Below are 19,174 nucleotides of genomic sequence, written 5' to 3' on the forward strand. Positions count from 1 at the left end.
ATAGATTAATCTATAGTTTAAACATTGATGTTATATATTAATATAATTTCTGTTAAATTGACCTTCGATTCCATCATTCATTCATGAATTTGATAGTCATATTTAGTATTTCTACAGAACTAGTTTAATATATATGCTATATCTCTTGGTGTGTGGTGAGGTTTTGATGAAGAAATTAAATTATGGTTGTCCAATTTCATTCTGTATTGATTTCTATGCTGTGCACACCGAGAAGAAATGATATTCATCCTCTATGTTCCCACTATCACATTATTTACAAATACGTTTTGTACCGACCCCTTTCTATTTCTAGTGCATGTGCACTGAAATAAAATTTACTGATGATAGATCTTTCTTTTTTTAGATTGACATAAATCAATATATGGGGGTCTTTTAGATGTAATAAATATTTTACGGAAAAATGAGTTTTTCACTCATAGCAAGTGAGCCTACTAAATTTTGCTTAAATTGATCTTGTAGTCTTTGTTCCATTCTTTTGATATAAAATTGTAGGTTATGAAGTTGTAAGTTATGATGACAGAACCCCAATTTATTTAGTATATTTTTTACATGGGACATCCACAAGTTGTTTTTAACTTCTCTTAACATTTCCTAATTAGTGTATCAGGGGAGTTAAGGATAAGGTTTAAAAATTCAATGCATTCAATTGAACTTTTAGATATATAGATGTTCTGTTCATTTCTGCTAAGCATGCAATGTTTGTAGTTTTACTATTTACCACACCATGCCTTAATGTTTGTAGTTTTCATTACTGTTGTGTGCCAATTCAAGCTTTTTTGGAGATTAACCAAATCTTCTCTTTTGAAGCTACACTTTTCATGATCCATAGTTTGGCACAGTTAATAATCCTCGCATTTAATCTTTGGATTTAAAATTGGATTTTGTTTAATTAAATCAAAGTTGCCACTGTACCAAACAAATCTATGCTTTATTAACATTTCAAAAAAAGAAAGGAGAAAATCTAGAAAAAATCCTTTTTGGCATTAACGAAATAGTATGATAACCCCTTCTAAGATTTTACCGATTTCTCCTATTTTTAACTTATATTACACTTTAGCTGTGAAAACGTAGCTTGTAGATCCTTTAAAAAATTATTTTTGATATGGTCCACCATATCACAAAAAAAATTCGAAGGACTTACTAGCTACGTTTTCGCAGCTAATTACACTTATCCCCACTGTTTGGGGTTTTACTTAATCGGTTGTATCCTACAGCACTCTGCGGAGCAGTCTCATCACATTTTTTTCTGCAAAACAATTATTTTATACTTTTATATATTCACTCAAAAACTTCTTTCTTAAAGTTTTTTTTATATTTCCGTTATATTGCAAACAATCGTACCTACACCAAATTGACTAGGATACCTGAGGCACGTCATCTAGACATACACGACCAAACAATCTGATAAATGAGACGAGTATTGCCAATTTCTATTTATCTTTGGAAACATCTCGCGTGCTCTTGTATATTAGGCAGTTCCCCTTTCTACTGTACTGTTCGAATGTTACTTTTTGCGTCTTATAGATAAGTTTTTGTTGCGTGGTTTATAACATCAAGAAAAGTCGGAACTTTTACGATCGCCACCATATATTGCATATATCCTGGCCTGGGTTTGATTAAATTGGGATGTTTTATAAAACCGGACACAGTTGTAGACATTTGGTTTGTTGACCACCTTTTTGGAAAACAAGGAGATGGAATCCTTAGACTGTGTAACAAAATCAGCGCAACGTTGTATATAAGCAAAAGCCGCCGTTATTGATCAACCACAGTGACGTGGTGCATTTGTGTTCCCTCCCTAGTAGAAGGGTAACCAACATCTCGGAAAGCAAACTTCGTACTAAGGTAGGTATTGGCAATAACATTTGCGAAAAAAAAAAATTGATCGATTGTTTGGGTTTAACGCCCAAGCAGCAATATTTCAGCTATATGCAGGCGATGAACATGAAATGGATGATAAATTGAACATGAAATGATGATGATGATGATGAAACGAAAAATTGGATGGGACACAAGGATAATAGGGTCGAATAATTTTGATTGCCACTAGAAATAGGAAGGGATGGATAGGGTCGGAAATTTAGCCTCCTGTGGCGGAGCGCAAAGGTTCCCACTCCTATCGAATACCACAGCAGCGTTCTTTAACGTGCGAGGAACGTGGCATCTTTCTCAACACGGTGCACCACTATAGTGTGCTGTCAGGTTTTCCGTATTGTAGCCTGATGGCCCTAGCATGTAACACGCCAGGGGTACCCCATTCCGCCACCTTGGGCGCACAATCCATTTCCCCGTTGGACAGAGTGCCCTAGCCCCCGGTCAGGGTTCTGAGCACTATTTAGTCGCCTTTTACTGCAAGCTTATCGCCGCTGCGGGCCTATTCTTTTGACACCTGGACCCACACGGGGCAAAAACGAATGGACAATTATTCCTCTTTCAAGGATTTAAAGTTTAAGCTAATTTCCCTACCACACCTAGTTGTATCAAATTCCATGCTAAAACAGCCATGCATGGTCTCATATACAGTATGGAACCGTGTGCCATTTCAAACAGAGAGCATGCGTTTTTTGAATTTCAATTCTGATCATTGTTTCTTTAGGTTTGATGGTTGGAATCCAGGTATCAACAATGTTTTGTGGGAGTTCTGGGTGTTGCGGAGTTACAATCACTACCAGTGCTGAAAGTTTATACCAATATATCGACAACATAGACACTAGGGAGAGTATTCCAGTCAGTATTAGTTTTAAAAAGTGTCTTGGCATCAAAACGATATACATAACCTTACATTTATCACCCCAAGACTTAAAATACCTGTTCAAGTATTTATACTATTTCCTTAGAGCATTTTGAAAAATAAACTGTATAAAGTGACAGCTTGTTATGCAGTGGCTGATCCAGAGTTAGGGTGCAGGGGTTGGTACCTCCTTTTATTGAAAAAAAAAATTGTCATTTCCATGCGAAAAATTGACAAATAATGTCTTAGCACCCCCTTTTTATTAGGAACCTCGGCTGGCACCTCTCCTCTTTTAGAAGTGTCTCTATCCGGCCCTGTTATAGAAGACGTGACTGACTGAAATTATTTAGGTTGTACGCTGAACAGTGCATTTGTTGCGTTTCACCATATTCGTTTTTTCCTATTACGTTGTACATTTTTGTAGATGAGAGTTTTCTCTTAGCTTTTAGCGTTTCATATTTCATGTATAACTGTTTTCTGATGTGTTCGTGTTATATATCTCTGTAATATATTTATTTATTTCAAGTAGAAATTTATTACTAAAAACTATCCAAGACGTAAGATCGAACTTAGCAAACTAAGTTGTGTTTTTTTTTTACCTTGCTAATGCTATGTTGATAATATGCCTTTTTCCCACGCGTGTTAACATAATTAGATTTCAGAAATAGTTGACATGTTTTGGTTGAAATTACTGTATAATGTTATGTTAAAAAGTCAGCTGTCAACTTATTCAGGCAATTGTTTCCATAAGATAACATTTAGAATAGGCTATAGAAAAGTTAGCACATGTATAAGCAAAAGTCTATTGTCACCAGAACAAAAGCGAAGTAAAAAAAAGAAACAAAGTTGCAAACTTAGTTCGGAAGGTTTGGTCGTACGTAGTGGATAATTTTGGCCGTAGCACATAATAATAGTTTTTTGGGGGGGCAAACTTTTATTTTTTTTCAGGAAAGGCAAATTGAAGAATTTGATGATTTGTTTGTGGTAAATTCAGACCTAAATGAAACAGACGATGAATCCGAAATTCTGCCTTGGAAAGGTACTAACTCTTATTAAGTTTAGAAACTAGAAGACGCCTTGATAAGAAAGGCGCTTTTATAAGTTCTAAAGGCTTTAATTCATCCACGACCTGAAGTAATACTTATATTACAATCGAGTAACCTCTTCTGTTTGAATATTTTGACGTAGCGTACGGTGTTGGTGTCCTTTTTGGTAACGGCAGGGGCAAGTAAGTCCAAAATTAAATAGGAAATTCTTAGTTGTTTGTAAAATCATACCAACATTTCAGAACAATTCGTCAACCACAACTAGAGTTATCGCACGGAAACGAAGTGTCCTCAGACGACGACGACGATGACTGCGCCATAACATTATACGACCGCACGTTTTTTTTTTTTTCGACGTATAATAAAAACGGGCGATTTCGCTCTCAAATTTTTTCAAAGAGGGAGATTTGCCATGGTTTTGTTTTCTCGAAATGTTTAGCAATGTGTTATGTTTAGCAAGAGACCTTATAACATTCCGAAACGAGTACATGTATTCGGAAATATCAACATACTTCTACATTAGAGATATAAAACATAATAGAAAAGATTCACTTCATACGCTCTCACAATATGATTTCGGGGGGGGGTGTGGTGGGGTGCTACTGACTTTTTTGCTTGTAGGTTTGTTGGTTTTCTGTTTTAGTGAGGGTGTTTTACTTCTTTGCGCATCACGAAATTTGTTTTCATAATTCCTGACATTTTATCATAGGATAAAATGTCCTTCAAATCATTTTTAAATGGTTGATGCCAAACTATTTACCATATCAGGATGTAATCTGATCATTTCAATTGACAAAAACGAACGAAAAATAAATATCGAATTGGATAATTAAATAATAAAACATGTCGTGTGTGTTATTTTATTAAAAAAAATAATCAAGCACACTTCTTTTAACATGTAACAATTATAGAACGATGTAAGTCGCAATACAAAAAAGACGTCAAATTTTGTCGACTTCGACGCTTTTGAAAAAGGGGCCAAAAAAGTGTAAAAAAATACGTATTTCATTAAAACCCATGAAGATTGGTTGTTTTTTTTTTTTTCTATTTTAAATATTCTATTTTTAATGTGTTCTTTATTTAATTCGGCTAAACCAATGTACAGCAGATTTTATGTGTTTTGGACCTTTTTCAAGTTACAGGGGGTTAAATTTGAGCAACGCCTAAAAACTTTTTCATTTGAAAAAAAATCAAAAAAAATATTTTTGCAATATTTGTACAGCTTGTTATATCTTATAGCTAAAATAATTGTCAAGAGGTAATTAGACGATTATGAAATACGTTGATTTTACAATATTTCACTAGCGAATGTGCAAGCGCGTGTCTACACATTCCAAAATACTTTGATGCAGGCACGCTGATCCCGATTTCACCAGGACATCGTTGCATATGAACAAACAGGAGTGCGCGCACTGTTTTCTTTGCAAAATTTCTTTCATTATTTTATCAGATTCGCTAAAACCGTATTTTTTTTTATTCATTACGTCCACAGTCGTAATAACTTAATATAGTATCGTAACTTTTCAGTACTTTTTTATTGTTTTCAAAATTGACGTTAAAAGAGTTTTTATGTCGCAAAACAGAATGTTACTTTGGAAACGTCGAAAGTGCGCTTTGTGACATTTTTGTTAGAAACGGTTTTACATATATATAACCCATTTGTAATGCCAAAGAAAAAAACGAAAGGAAAAAATCATAGAGGAGGATGAATACATTTTTAAGTATATGAAGAAATCGACTCAACACCATTTGCCTTTTTGAAGAATTCGTTCAAATTTCGCATGGTTTACGCGTGAATAAATAAAATATACAAATTTTAGATGTTGTGACATTTTGGTTAGACACAGACAAATTGCTGCTGTTAGATACATGTTCAACCAAGCACCATTATTTTTTAGATATACTATCTGCAGCATACATACATGTAAAATTCAAAATTTCATAGTTATTAGTTTACTCAAAGCTAACGAAAAAAGCTTTTGATAAAGACTGGGTAGCACGCAGCGTGTAGAAAACGTCGGGAAAAAGACAACGTGACATCACAACATAGGTACGTATTTATCTACTATTAGACAATAAAACTCATTATTTTTTAGAATAAACATGATATTCTGAATATTTATACAGTCCCTTAAGTGTGAATGTACTTTGGTAAAAATGCTATTCGTTGTTATATTTTACAACCGTAAGCAAGAAAGTAGCCGATGGCCAACGTTGAAAAAATTAAGATTTGTGACATAATTGAAATACGGACAAAAAGGCTTTTAACAAAAGGACTGATTGAACATTTTATATATAATTTCATTTTTTTATATATAATTTCATGGAGGTTATGTAATAAAATGTCAATATAGTTAATAAAAGTCCCGATGGAAAAAAGCTATTCGCATAACTTTAAAAAAAAAGTCTAATATTTTGTCTTCAAATTGGTTTCTTTCCATTTTCACAATGTCCACATCAAAGGGGAGATATTTGTGATATTGTAATGCGCTTTGATCTTATCATTACGTCATGACACATATGACATCGTCTGCAGCACAAACTGCTCTTTCCAAAAAGTTTGTTTTATCAAAATACGCCAAGAAACAACTTGGATGTATTGGTGGAATGGAAAGCAAGCATTTCTTGATGTTACCCGTCCACATATGAAAATGGACGTTCTTGTGGTCGAATAATGCTTTCTCTCTACAATTAACGGCATTTTTCAAAGATTTATGATTGTAATCCTAAAACAACAACCATTTTCGAACATTTTAATGTATATATTGCATTTGATAACTCCACATTCTAATAGCAATATTTCGGCTTTCGCAACCAGCCCCGCTTCAATCGAATGTGACACCAACAACGTACGCAACGTCTTTAGAATAAATTACACATTGTGGATTTGCAATAAGTGGATATGCATGTTAAAAACCCATATTGCACAAACATTCATTTTTATGCATGCAACTTTTTTCATTTAACTTCTACTTATTAATTGTTGAGAGAGTAAAACAAGTTCTATATAACCAGCATTTTAAACATCGGACAGTAGACAACATGATTTTGTTTCTTATGGTTCTAGTTTTCCCGTTTGCTATTTAGTTAATTAGATGATGTAATAATTACTGACTGGTAATCATTTGTTGTAGTGAAAAAATGATCACTTGATCTTATAATCCCCTTTGATCTATGCAGCAAATATTTGACTACATTTTATTGTTATTTGTCAGTTTTGGTCTAGGGTGTGGTGTGTCCAGACGCTGCTAAATAAAAGTTAGCATTCGGAATTCTGTATTTATCATCACTGTATAACCGCAATATTCCCGGTGTTATCCGCGGTACGATCATATGGTGACATCATAGACGGACGATCGCTAAAATTTCCAGAATGTCAAACGGCCAAATGTTCCAAAAGAAACCATATTGAAAAATTAAGAAATTATTCGTGGATGGGGTATATTTGTACTCATTTTAACACGGGTACGGCATTTATATTCGATTATTTAACACCGAGCGAAAGAGAGGTGTTACATGAGAATATAAATGCCAAACCCATGTTAAAATGAGTACACATCTACCCCCGGAAAGAATTATTTCTTTTCTAATATGACAAATACGGTAATTTTCCCTAGGCGTAGCCAAAATAATGGCTGTTCCGTTTAACCTGCCCCGTATGGAAGTTGGATTAAATTGGTATATTTATGTCATCGTATGTGTTAATTGTGTGTATTTATATAATTTATTTCAATTAGATAACCTCTCACAGCGTAAACGTTTTTAAATAAGTGTTTTGTCTCGAAGCCACAGAGAAAGAAAAGAGACAGTGCGCAGGTGCTAAAGGCGGGGGTTGTACCGACATATACTGTTTGACGATATGAAGACGTCATATTAGAATGTTTTATAACTCGTGAAATTTGAATATCTTAAACTATAAACTCGCTTTAATCGTTATGATGTTGAAATTAGATAGTTGATATTTTGCGATATTGAACTTTCATTCATTATGCAACAAATTGTTTTAATGTATGTGTATTTGCAATTATGTAATTACTATACACGTTTTATCCTTTCAGAGAATGACTTATGTGATAACCATTTGTACGCCCTCCGTGAACGACGTCAGTCCCATAGTATGTCGAATGTGTTAAATTTACAGGGAGACAGTATACCTACTGTGGAGAGACGATGTACATATCCACCATTAAGATCTAGGAAGAAAAGCTCGCCATTTTTAAAAGGGGTAATGCACAGATTTTTCTATGGCTGTCTTGCCGGCAAATTGTTAACGTTGTCATTCACTTTTTGTCAAGGAAGACAATAGTCTGAACTTGACTTAGAGATCATCGGCATCTTGGATACCGGCACGTGGAACCACCAAAATATCAAAACATTCCGCGGCTGTTCTCTTTACCCTTCCCCATTTCCTCCTTGCAAAGTTTACGAAAGTATATCGCTCCGCCGCCGACCATTCAATCAACCACACTCCCATGTCAAGTTTAATATGTGATGTTTTGATTTCTTATTTCAACTCCCTAGCTATTCAGATTCTTGCCGATGTTACTCTAACCATTGAAACCGGGCTATATATTTACACAGAAGTTTTAGCATAGGATTAAGTACTTCAAGGTTAAGTTCAACATTTCAAAAGATCCAAGAACTTTGACCAAAATAGTTCTCAATAACAAGTACGTGGGCTCGAAAGATTTATTTCTAATGTGTGTGTGTGTGTGTGTGTGTTTGTTTTCAATTATACAATATTGGGCATAACAGAAGAAATAAGACACGCCGTTATGCTTCCGCTGCATAATACAAAAATAATAATCCTATTGATATCGCATATTTCGATATGCTTTACACATGTTTCTGATCAAATTCTTTTACCGGCTTGACGAGAATCCCATATTCTGACGCATTAATCCTGACAAAACTAATAAATCAAACTGATCATCGATAGTGTTGGTCATAAATCGAATGGAAACGATTGGTCATCTATGTGGATCAATTTCTGTTTGGAAATCTGATCGATTGTGGACTGGTTTGGGAAAAAATGTTTGATATCTAATGACTTTGTCAAGTAGCAGTCTTTTGAGATAAAATTTATATAGATTGTACATGAAATTAGCACTTTGCAAAAGTTATTGTTCTTGATTTGATTTTATTTGATTCGGTTGATTTTAGTCGGAAATTGAAGTGTAGTTTTCTCAAACGTACAGATCTAAATACAAAAAAGGACTATTGTCACCAGCAAATGTAGACCAAAAAAGCATCTTCTGATCCATTGGTTTTTCAACACTATGAATTACTTTACCATAGGCAGTGTCTGAAATGGACTGGTATTTAAATGAATCGCACTCAAATGGATAAGGTGTATATTTTACAGACACTTGGAAGAAAAGCAACAAAATGTGGTAGACGACTAATTATCAATATATATCGATCACTTTTCCCCCCATCAAAATTATCGATCATAATCGATAAGTGTTCGCTTAAATCATTTATTTTTTTTTACCGATAACTGATCGATCAAACTAATCATGGCATCGCAATTGTATTTTTTTGTTATTTTGACAGGAACCTAACAAGTCCAGGAAATGTAAGTATATATTAGCAATAATGCATCGTAATAAATACGCCAACGATATGGATTAGTGAATAAGGAAATTGTCGTAGCTAGGAATAAGGTTTAAATGAGACAAACTTTAAAGGGAAAATGTTTGTAACTATCTATTTAGACGAATTAAATCTTAAAAGAATTTCGAGATAAAAAAAATATTGTACATTCTTATCAAAATTAATTCCCTTGGGCAACACAAGGTTTCATTTTGTTATGTGTATGGCATGAATACAACTTCTGATTCAGTTGATATAACTGTGATTTAAAGAAGAACTTTTAAAACCCTCTCGTTTTGACATATAATCATAAAACTAGCCGGAAAAACTGTGACTAGTGTGACCAAAGCTCACTATTAAATGATAGCTCTCTCCCTACCCAGTAACCATATTAGCGTATTACAGTAAAACCTGTCTAAACCTTACCATGGATCACAAAAAACCTATCTAAACCGTACCCTGCACCACAATAAACCTGTCTAAACCGTACCATGCACCACTATAAACCTGTATAAACATACCATGGACCACTATAAACCTATCTAAACCGTACCCTGGACAACAATAAACCTGTCTAAGCCGTACCCTGGGCCACAATAAACCTGTCTAAACCGTACCATACACACAATAAACCTGTCTAAACCGTACCATGGACCACAATAAACCTGTCTAAACCGTTCCATGGACCGCTGGGAACCTATCTAAACCGTACCCTGGACCACTGGAAACCTGTCTAAACCGTGCCCTGGATCACTTGGAAACCTGTCTAGACCTTACCATGGACCACAATAAACCTGTCTAAACCGTACCATGGACCACAACAAACCTGTCTAAACTTTACCATGGACCACAATAAACATGTCTTAATCTTTACCATGGACCACTGGAAACCTGTCTAAACCGTACCCTGGACCACTAGAAATCTGTCTAATCAAGATACCCTAAGTCTCTTTGTATTTTGAACCTGTGTAAATCGAACATCTGCCTTATCCGAACAAAACTTTAAGTTCAGAGGGGTTCAGTTTAGACAGGTTTCACTGTACAGAAATTTGATGTCGATTCAGTCTGAAATTGAATCCCGCGATATGACATAGTTATGAAAAGTATCGAGTGGCTGTAATAAACGAACTAGAATGATAAAGTTGTGGACGACGAACATGCGGGCACTATGATTACTATATACCTCCTATAAAGAGGGGTATGTATACAATAAACCGTATTTTTTAAATACATTTTATACGATGTGGTTGCAAAATTTTGTTATACTTCCTCACTTATCGCTATGGAAAGTTCATGCAGTCATCAAAGACGGAAAGTCACATTGAGAAAGAAGAATGCTTGGATCTGGCATGGACACGACAAAATATTTGCACACAAAACTTGTTATTACTTAAATTTCCATTATCAATACATTTATTTAAGGAAGGTCTCATTCTTCATTGTACGTCTTGATCTGTTCACATTTTGCAAGGTTTAATGCTATTTTCTCTTGTATTTTTAGACAGAAAAAGCGTGATCAACGATTCTGTTGCTGACGGATTGTCGCTTTCAACTGATTCTGCTGGAAACTCGTCCATAAAGAAGTAAATCACTGAAGAACAAAATATAAATAGCAATGAAAACCTGACTGTAGACAATTTGAATAGACAGTGTCCTTTATGTGTAGGAAAAGAAAAAATAAAACACTAAAAAGGGGGCGCTTTCTTCGATTGTTTAATAAAACGTCTCAGAATGTGACGATTCTATTTGCTACACTGTTCCATCGTTTCAATTTGATACAGGGAAGATAACGTAAGCATAGAAAGGTCTGAAAAATTCCCAATGATGTCAGAATTGTCAAATTTGCTTCCAGCAAATTTTTAGTCGTTCCCTCCGCGGGACTCCAACTTGTCCCGCAGTGACATCTATGACAACAACGCCTGCACTAAGTCCAGCGCCTTAGACCGCTCGGCCAGCTAGGCTATATACATATTGTCACTCTGGGTCCCTAACATGTAGAAAAATCGTTTAACTTTAAGATATATTAAGCTAGAAAAAGGCAAGGGATAGAGCAGTTGGGGAAATTAAAAAGCACACTTTATTATTATTGTCAAAAGTGTCATGAAGACGTTTGTTTTATTTCGTAGATTGATACACTTCCGGTAACACTGCCGACAACATAAGCCATGGTTTTGTTTGCTCTGTGTTGGCTTGACTTGATAATTCTACAAAAGAAAGGGAAATTTTGTAATATCCGAAAATGTTTGAAGCCGATTATTCTAAATTCGGTTAAATTGTGCTTAAAATTGTGTATTTGGCAGTTTAACTTAGAAAATACAAATTTTAAACAGAAATGTCTTTAAGTATGCATGAAATACATTTGAGTAACAAGCAAACGAAAAAAGACAGCACATGTTTATAAAATCTTACCCAATAGCAGATATTGCAGCATCTCCAGCTTCATTCATATCATACAGTTCTTTCCAGACATAATCGGCGAGACCAGCACGATGAGCGCTTTCAAACTTGGGCATCGGGTATCCTGCGGTGGTGTTGATGGAATAAAGGAATAAAACACCACTAGTCTCACTTCCGGTCAGCAGAAATGTATTTCCATTGTCAGTTTGTACGTCAAGGGCGTTCAATTTAGGACCCTACAATAAGATATATAATTTCGAGCCACTTTTATTGCAATAAACTTAGCCAGATAAAAGAACTATGAAAACGAAATATAATGAATTAGAGCAATTAGGGAATCAAATTGTCCTAAAACGAATCTTCGGGAAAGAGTAATCAAGGAACCACGATTCGAGCGGATTTCAAGAAGAATATTATCCAAGGATAAAGACTAGGCAGGAAAAACAGACATACACAACGAAGAACATGAAATAACCAAAATAACACGTACAAAAATACAAAAGTAAATGAGTAACCCATACTCCACTAAAAACTGGGAGCTTGGACATGGTGCACCGGTAGTCAGCGTCCTCTGCTTTTCTAGCGGAGTTGCTCATAAAATGTTACACCAGGGGTTGACGAAAAAGAAGGGGAAACATGGTGAACAAATCGGTTCTCGTGGAGCAGATGGATACACCATAACGATCCATGAGATCATGACGAATATAAAACTTCTGTAGAGAGGACTTAAACCTTGAGGCAACATAACCCTGTTTCAGAAAGTCTAGCACGGTACAAAAAGTCTGCGTAGTTACGGCAAGCATAAGGTATCAGTCGTGATATAAAAACGCCATACGCAGGTGCTGAATGCTAAACGATGTTCTTTTCTTTGGATCAGATAAGCTATAAAGTCAACATAACAAGGTTCCACTCTATAGATAGGTCACTGCAGATAACTTTATGACAATTTGTGGAAATAAAGCTATATTGAGACACTCATACAGGCAAATCCAACATTTTTTCCCGCAAAAAGTATATATATTTCAAAACCTTACATTATGGAGATCCATGAAAAAAGATAGATATTATTTTATATTTTGTCATGAAAATCTGTATCCATAATGAAAAAATATATAAGTTTTCATAACAAACTTTGGCTGTAAAAAAACAGGTTTCCCTTTTAAAACTGCCAGTAAAAGTAAGCGGACATAGTATTATTTAAAAAAAAAAAAAAAAATAATCTTTTTCTGCTCATTTGTTAATGATTTTAATTCTTTAAGTTCATGCCAATTTTTGCATTTTTTGAAAAGCAATCGGTTGGTACAGAGAAGAGTACCCAATCCGGCGAGGACCTGAATTTTCCCGGATAGCTTAAGCATGCATTTTACACCTCTTCACCTTCACAAGTATTGCATCTATGTAGAAATGCTCTACCACCCACAATATTTCCACCAAGTTTCAAGTTTTATTTGTAAGTTTTACAAAATTAGACCGGGTCAATTTTGTGTACGAAACAATTTACCTCAATCGCATCTGTATAGTGCAACCTAAGAGTAAAGAAAATGGTCAGCGAAGAAGGAGCATGATTTGTTTCCAAAGCGGACTGTCCGTTGAAAAACGCACCGGATGTTGATAAAAAATTCCAGCATTTTGACAAAGTATTCTTCGGTATATTTGAAAGATGCTTTGAATCGTATTTTTTTTTACAGAGGATGAAGAATCTCTACCAAGTACTACGTGTTTGTATCTAGGTACACCGTTTTTCAATAACAACTATGTATAATGGTTTTTGTGTCGGGATTTTAACTGTGTATGGGGAATAGTTGCATAAAAGGTTGAAAAATCAGTATAGGTTGTGTTTATGAATTATGAATATTCACTCCACAATTCTATACTGTTTTATGTATTACCATGTCATCAGATGTTGTGTCTTTCAAGTTAGCTGGTGACTGATAAGTGATAGTAGATGGGTTACAGTCACTGTTGAATACGTCGGGAAACAAAAGTGCTGTCTTCTCCTCTATTTCATCCTTGGAGTCGTAAATTAGAGACAGAGAATTAGCATTCCATATCGAAAATCCTCTACCTCCAAAATGAGATACTTTTTGAATTTTCTGGTTGAAGGGGTTGTATCCATCGGTTTGACTTATCTGTAATCTTCCTGACAAATATTAAGTGTTTACAGTAATTTTTTGTTAGGCTAGTCCCTATCAGGCAGTAACATTGCTTTAAAATACCGGTATTTTTGTATTGGTGTGTCTATGAAGGGTAATAACAAGACTAATATATAAAAACTTCACAATTAGTTTCATGTACTGGCCAAATGCTCATTTCATTAGAAAAAATTATACCCTTTGTACTTCTCCGTTACTATAGAAAAAGAACGGATATAGTAAAAATTACAAATGCACTGGCGTATAACCTAAATATAAAATAATAAATGAGATGACGTGTAAATAAGCTCTGAAAGGCCAAGACAACAAAAGTAATAAAATCCAAGGTCACTTTTTCAAAATCAAACTTAAAGTAATATAAAGACACAAAGAAACATGAATGACCAACACTCTGACTGTGGCCAGTGGTGGGGTTAAACTAATTTTATAAGGCCTTAACTATCCCCCTTTAATGTAAGGTGAATGCTATCAATAGTCTTTGGTATCTTACTAAACCATCTGATGATCCTCTATTAGTTATTATAGTCAGACGTTTACATCTTAGTGGAAAACGAAAAGATAAGAAACCATCTGAAATAAATTACCAGCTTTTGTATCTGATGTCAGGTGAGTGATAAATGTTTGGTTAGTAATTCTTGTTTCATCAAACTTTTTTCCTGAAAAAAATTACGAGTAATGCCTTTAATAATTATTTAACTATATATGCTAGTGTATTTTTTCTGAATAGGAAAGAGACAAAAGCAACACGAAGTCACGTCGACTAACAACTCGCACAGTAAAGTCTCATCTAAAACAACTAACAGCATGGCTTCCATTACAGGTGTTTTAGGTTTCATGTTTGTCATCTTATCACGTATTTTTACGTTTTTATATTTCAAGAATGAATTATTAAGTTTCTATCTTCTATGTGTCTGTTCGTTAATTGTAAGGCTGACTTTATAGCTGATCTAATCAGAAAGAAAGAATATCTTTAGATCCTTCAATCACAGTTTCCGCTATATAGAGGAGGTATTATCTTTAAACAAGTCTAATTTCGGGGATTTGATACATCGTATCTACCCAAAAGAACTTGAGATAAAGGATACTACAGACACTGTGAAGCCAGCCGCATATCTTAACCTACACTTAGAAATCGATGGTAAAGGAAAACTATTGACTGAACTTTACGACAAACGTGATGACTTTTCATGCAGAATTGTCAACTTCCCTTCATCTGTGGCAACATCCCTTTGGCACCTGCGTATGGAGTGTTCATATCACAACTCATACGTTATGCCAGAGCTTGACGAAACTACGCAGACTTTTTGTATCGCGCTAGAACTCTAACAAATAGGCTTCTGGAACAGGGTTAAGTTAATACAAGATTGAAGTCATCAGAAGTTTTATGGTCGTCATCATGAACTCGTGGATCGTTATGGTGTATCCATATGCACCATGAAAACTGATTTATTCAACGGGTCATAGTTTTCCTTTCCTCGTTTGTCTACTCCAGACTTGACTTTTTATGAGCAACTCGGCGGGTGTTTCTAGAAAAGCAGAGGACGCTTACCCTACCGGTGCACCTGGTTCATGCTCCCAGTTTTAAGTGGAGTCCGAGTTGCTCATTTACTTTTGTTACTTTGTATGTATGATATTAGTTACTTTATGTTCTTTGTTGTGTATGTCTGTTTTCCATGTCTGGTTTTTGTTCCTGGATTACATTCTTTTGATTACCGCTATAACCTTGGTTCCCTTGATTACTCTTAATTATGAACGTTCTAGTCAGCTTTGTATGAGGATTCTTTTTCTGACGCTTAGATTAAAAAATTAGAAACCTCTGGCTAATAAATCCGCTGCCTGATGATCCTTCCAATCGAAACCATGTACTGATCTAGTATAGGTGGCATAATGTCCTTCATCAGCTGTTATTAGATATTTAGAGCTGCCAACTGTTAGTATTTTGGCATTGTCAGGTTGTCTTATACTCGTCAGTGGAAACTGCCTCAAATGGGCACCTGCCAATGCACCGAATCGTACATTTATTGTTGTTGACAATCGAAATAAGGAAATTTTAAGCGACAAAAAAGGGGGGAAAAGTAAAATGAAACAAAGCATACCAACTCATAAAATGCATCTTAAAACTAAAAAGATATAAAAAGGTCCAATCTGGTTTAATATACGCGATCTGACATTTGCTAAGTCAAAGATTTAATTTTGATTGTCAAAGGATGAAATAAAGAAAACCAATAGAAAAACTTGTATTGGCATTAAATTATATATTAATATACATATGTACAAACAATACATAAATATATATTCAATTACAATTACATATCAATCATTATGATGGTAGATAATATAACATTGTTGGTAACAAATTTTGCTATAAATTGATTATGTAAAAACATAAAAAAAATAAACCAAATACATATCAAATGATAAGGGTAAATTAACATTGACAAACTATACGATTGTAAACACTAGTAAATACTCTTCATCTATACAGGCATAATCTATTTAAGAAAGTAGCATATAGCCAATGAAAAAGGAAATCCAAGAGTGAAATTCTAGACCACCCCATTCAAAATCAAACCAGATAAAACTAGCAAGTCAAATGAAGCATAAAAAGAGAAATTTCACAACCTTACTAATTTAATGATTTAATTATAGAATTATCTCAGTTAGATAACTGAATGACTGACATTCTTAATAAACGAATTTCAGTCTCGGTGAGAATTTATTATCTGTATATTTTTATCAACTTCGAGCAGCATAAAATGTACATTGTTGACTATTTCATTAAAATACCTCCATCTCTGTCACTAGGATCCAGTCCTTCAGAATTCCATTCTTTTCTTGGTATTGGAAATACTCCCTCCATTTCCATTGTTCTCAACTTAAGTTTTGCAATGGCGTTGTTTCTCTGGAAAAATATATTTTGTTTTGACTGTTAAAGTGTTTCATATCTTTTTTTTTGGTGTTATATATAAGTTCTGAAACACAATGCTGTTAGGAACAGTGAAACAAATAACATTTAATTAATCAATAACAAATTTTAAAATTCATATAACACCATGGCTTCATTTCTTGCATTGAACATGGTAGAACTTCTTGGTGCTTGATTTGGGATTCTATTTAGACACTTATAGTATAGGGTATGTAAGTCTCGCCATGTGACCCAGTGATTTCACGAGAATGGGTCCTAGTCTACCATTCAAAAGCATGGAGATTTGTCATTCAGAGAGCTTAGAATTCAGTGTTAAGGACAAACATAACAAAGGTACAAAATGTATTAAGAAAAAACATACAATAGAAGATTTTGCATTGTTATACAGCGTTTCGAGTACTCGCAAGTAAACAATAAAATGCAGATCTGTCATCGGTTTTCAATACGTTTTACATCGGAAATTCCTGTAAAGAAAATGAAACTAGAACGAGACTTACATACCCTATTGATAACTTCTTGTATACACTTATTTATTTGAATTTATATCTTCCTTTGTATTTAATTTAATGCTGCTGATGAGAGGCTACTCCTTGAATACGTGCTCAGCATATCGAAATTCGCAATATTATATGATTGGTACCTTTGAACTGAATAAATGTAATGCACTATCTATAATTCAATGGTTTGCATGCCCTTGATTTATGTTACCTGCAGTATGATATATGCGTATCTGTCGTCGTCGGAGATAGCAATATACTCTGGCTCGGCGTCCTGAGCAAAACTTGGCTGGGCTGCTTGAGGCCACACGTTTGGTGGAATGTAGTAAGAAGGTCTTCTTAAATCCCATCTAATGCATAAATATTTTCAATGTATACTAAATCCAAACCATATTGAAGGCTGAACTAAGTTGATGAATTAAAGGATTTTAAGTTTATCATAAAGGGGAAAAAATCTCATTATTATTTTAATTTTCCATTTGGTATTGTAAAACTGACACCGTGTAAAATTACCTTGATTCACCAGCAGAGAAGTCCATGAATTGTTCTGATGGATTTCCATGTCGCTCCCTTTGAATAATGGTAAGGGTTCCTGGGGGATCCATGAAGTTATTTCCAATATCTTTTCCTGCCCGACCTTCATTGGCCACTAAGATTTTCTTACAGTCATTTGTAAACGTCAACATATCCGGGAATGCCCCAACTGTATGTAGACAGAAGCATAATTAAGTAATGCTCTAAGGTTATAAAGTTCATTAGTTACTTTCTTAATATTATTTGTAACATTACAATTTTACCCATTATTACATGCAGTTTATTATATAAATACAAAATGTACATTATACACATTTTGTCAAGACTACCTTAACCATATGGTATGCAAAAAATTTGGGCCGAGCTACGTCCATACACATTTCCGCAGATTTTTAGTATTATACCAGTAGACTTTAGGCACTGACCTGTCAACTTTCCATCAGCTTTTAACTGTGTTTCTCCCCTTTGTAATGTATGGAAGAAATAAACATGTCCTTCGTAAACATCTTTGATTGGAGAAGTCACCGCAACAGCTATTTCATTGTTGCATATCGCAACATCCCTAGGCCGGCCATCACCAGTTTTAGAGAACACGTGCGTTGTCACAGTTCGAGGAGAAGCGGGGTTGGATATGTCTATCACATGCATGAGTCCCGAATCCTCTCCTGCAAACATATTTAGAACAAAAAATCATAACAGCTACATTAGTTATAAAGAAATAATTCTCTAAACCCCATGTTTTACTTTTCAAATTTCAAAATCTAAAAATATGAATAAACATTTGAACATTAAAGTGTTCATACTTTCCACTGAAATGCTCACCCTTAAATACATCCGAATATGTAATGGCGGGTAATATTGCAGGTTCTGAGCCTCATTTGTAGCTATTACAACGAAAGAAATTACTGAGCTTACACTCTTATCCTCTGTAAGATATGCAAGTTACACTTACCAACTACATACAACATTTCAGTCTTTGGATCATATGCAGCCTCTTCGGCTGTTCCTCCGAATAGCCCGAATGTTTCCTTTGGCGGAAGTGTCGTCGGTAGCTTTGTGTATGATAAGGACTTCAAGTAAAATCCACCGAAAGCACAATATCCAGAACAAAGAAACGCCAGAAGGCGTATTAACCATGGTGACATCATCTACAATTATGATGGTTGATAAATGCTTCACCCATTTTAAAAGAAATATTGCCAAAAGAACATGGGACTAAGTTCTATGCCATAACACATTACATGGTCTTGTATTTGAGAAAAAAAGTCATTTGC

General features: G+C 34.7%; 2 protein-coding genes across 2 annotated transcripts; one reads left to right on the plus strand and one right to left on the minus strand.

Moving 5' to 3' along the window:
• The first annotated feature begins 1,582 nt into the window (after positions 1-1,582).
• LOC148622314 (uncharacterized) lies at positions 1,583-11,123 on the plus strand. The gene is made up of 6 exons (XM_088574035.1): positions 1,583-1,866; positions 2,618-2,748; positions 3,701-3,791; positions 7,857-8,023; positions 9,355-9,376; positions 10,895-11,123. Exons 2-6 carry the CDS (start codon positions 2,623-2,625, stop codon positions 10,978-10,980), a joined length of 492 nt encoding a protein of 163 aa, XP_088430161.1. The 5' UTR covers positions 1,583-1,866; positions 2,618-2,622; the 3' UTR covers positions 10,981-11,123.
• A 342-nt stretch (positions 11,124-11,465) lies between these two features.
• LOC148622315 (uncharacterized) lies at positions 11,466-18,998 on the minus strand. The gene is made up of 10 exons (XM_088574036.1): positions 18,853-18,998; positions 18,326-18,565; positions 17,880-18,069; positions 17,578-17,716; positions 16,731-16,845; positions 15,758-15,937; positions 14,528-14,599; positions 13,680-13,930; positions 11,803-12,026; positions 11,466-11,597 (listed from the first exon to the last, which is right to left on the minus strand). The coding sequence occupies exons 1-10, from the start codon at positions 18,866-18,868 to the stop codon at positions 11,492-11,494; spliced, it is 1,533 nt and encodes a 510-aa protein (XP_088430162.1). The 5' UTR covers positions 18,869-18,998; the 3' UTR covers positions 11,466-11,491.
• Between the last annotated feature and the right edge of the window lie 176 nt (positions 18,999-19,174).

Source organism: Perna viridis, chromosome 3, assembly GCF_037379345.1.
Source record: "Perna viridis isolate PV_CMFRI_1.1 ecotype Kerala chromosome 3, ASM3737934v1, whole genome shotgun sequence".
Lineage (NCBI taxonomy): Eukaryota > Metazoa > Mollusca > Bivalvia > Mytilida > Mytilidae > Perna > Perna viridis.

Bases quoted from the DNA above. Each gene is read 5' to 3' on its own strand.
- LOC148622314 (XM_088574035.1), top strand. From the start codon at position 2,623: ATGGTTGGAATCCAGGTATCAACAATGTTTTGTGGGAGTTCTGGGTGT. The intron at 8,024-9,354 runs GTAATGCACAGA...TTATTTTGACAG, and splicing joins GCTCGCCATTTTTAAAAGGG to GAACCTAACAAGTCCAGGAA. The intron at 9,377-10,894 runs GTAAGTATATAT...TTGTATTTTTAG, and splicing joins ACCTAACAAGTCCAGGAAAT to ACAGAAAAAGCGTGATCAAC.
- LOC148622315 (XM_088574036.1), bottom strand. The intron at 17,717-17,879 runs GTAATTTTACAC...TTTATGCATTAG, and splicing joins TTCTCTGCTGGTGAATCAAG to ATGGGATTTAAGAAGACCTT. The intron at 12,027-13,679 runs GTAATACATAAA...ATCTTATTGTAG, and splicing joins ACACAACATCTGATGACATG to GGTCCTAAATTGAACGCCCT.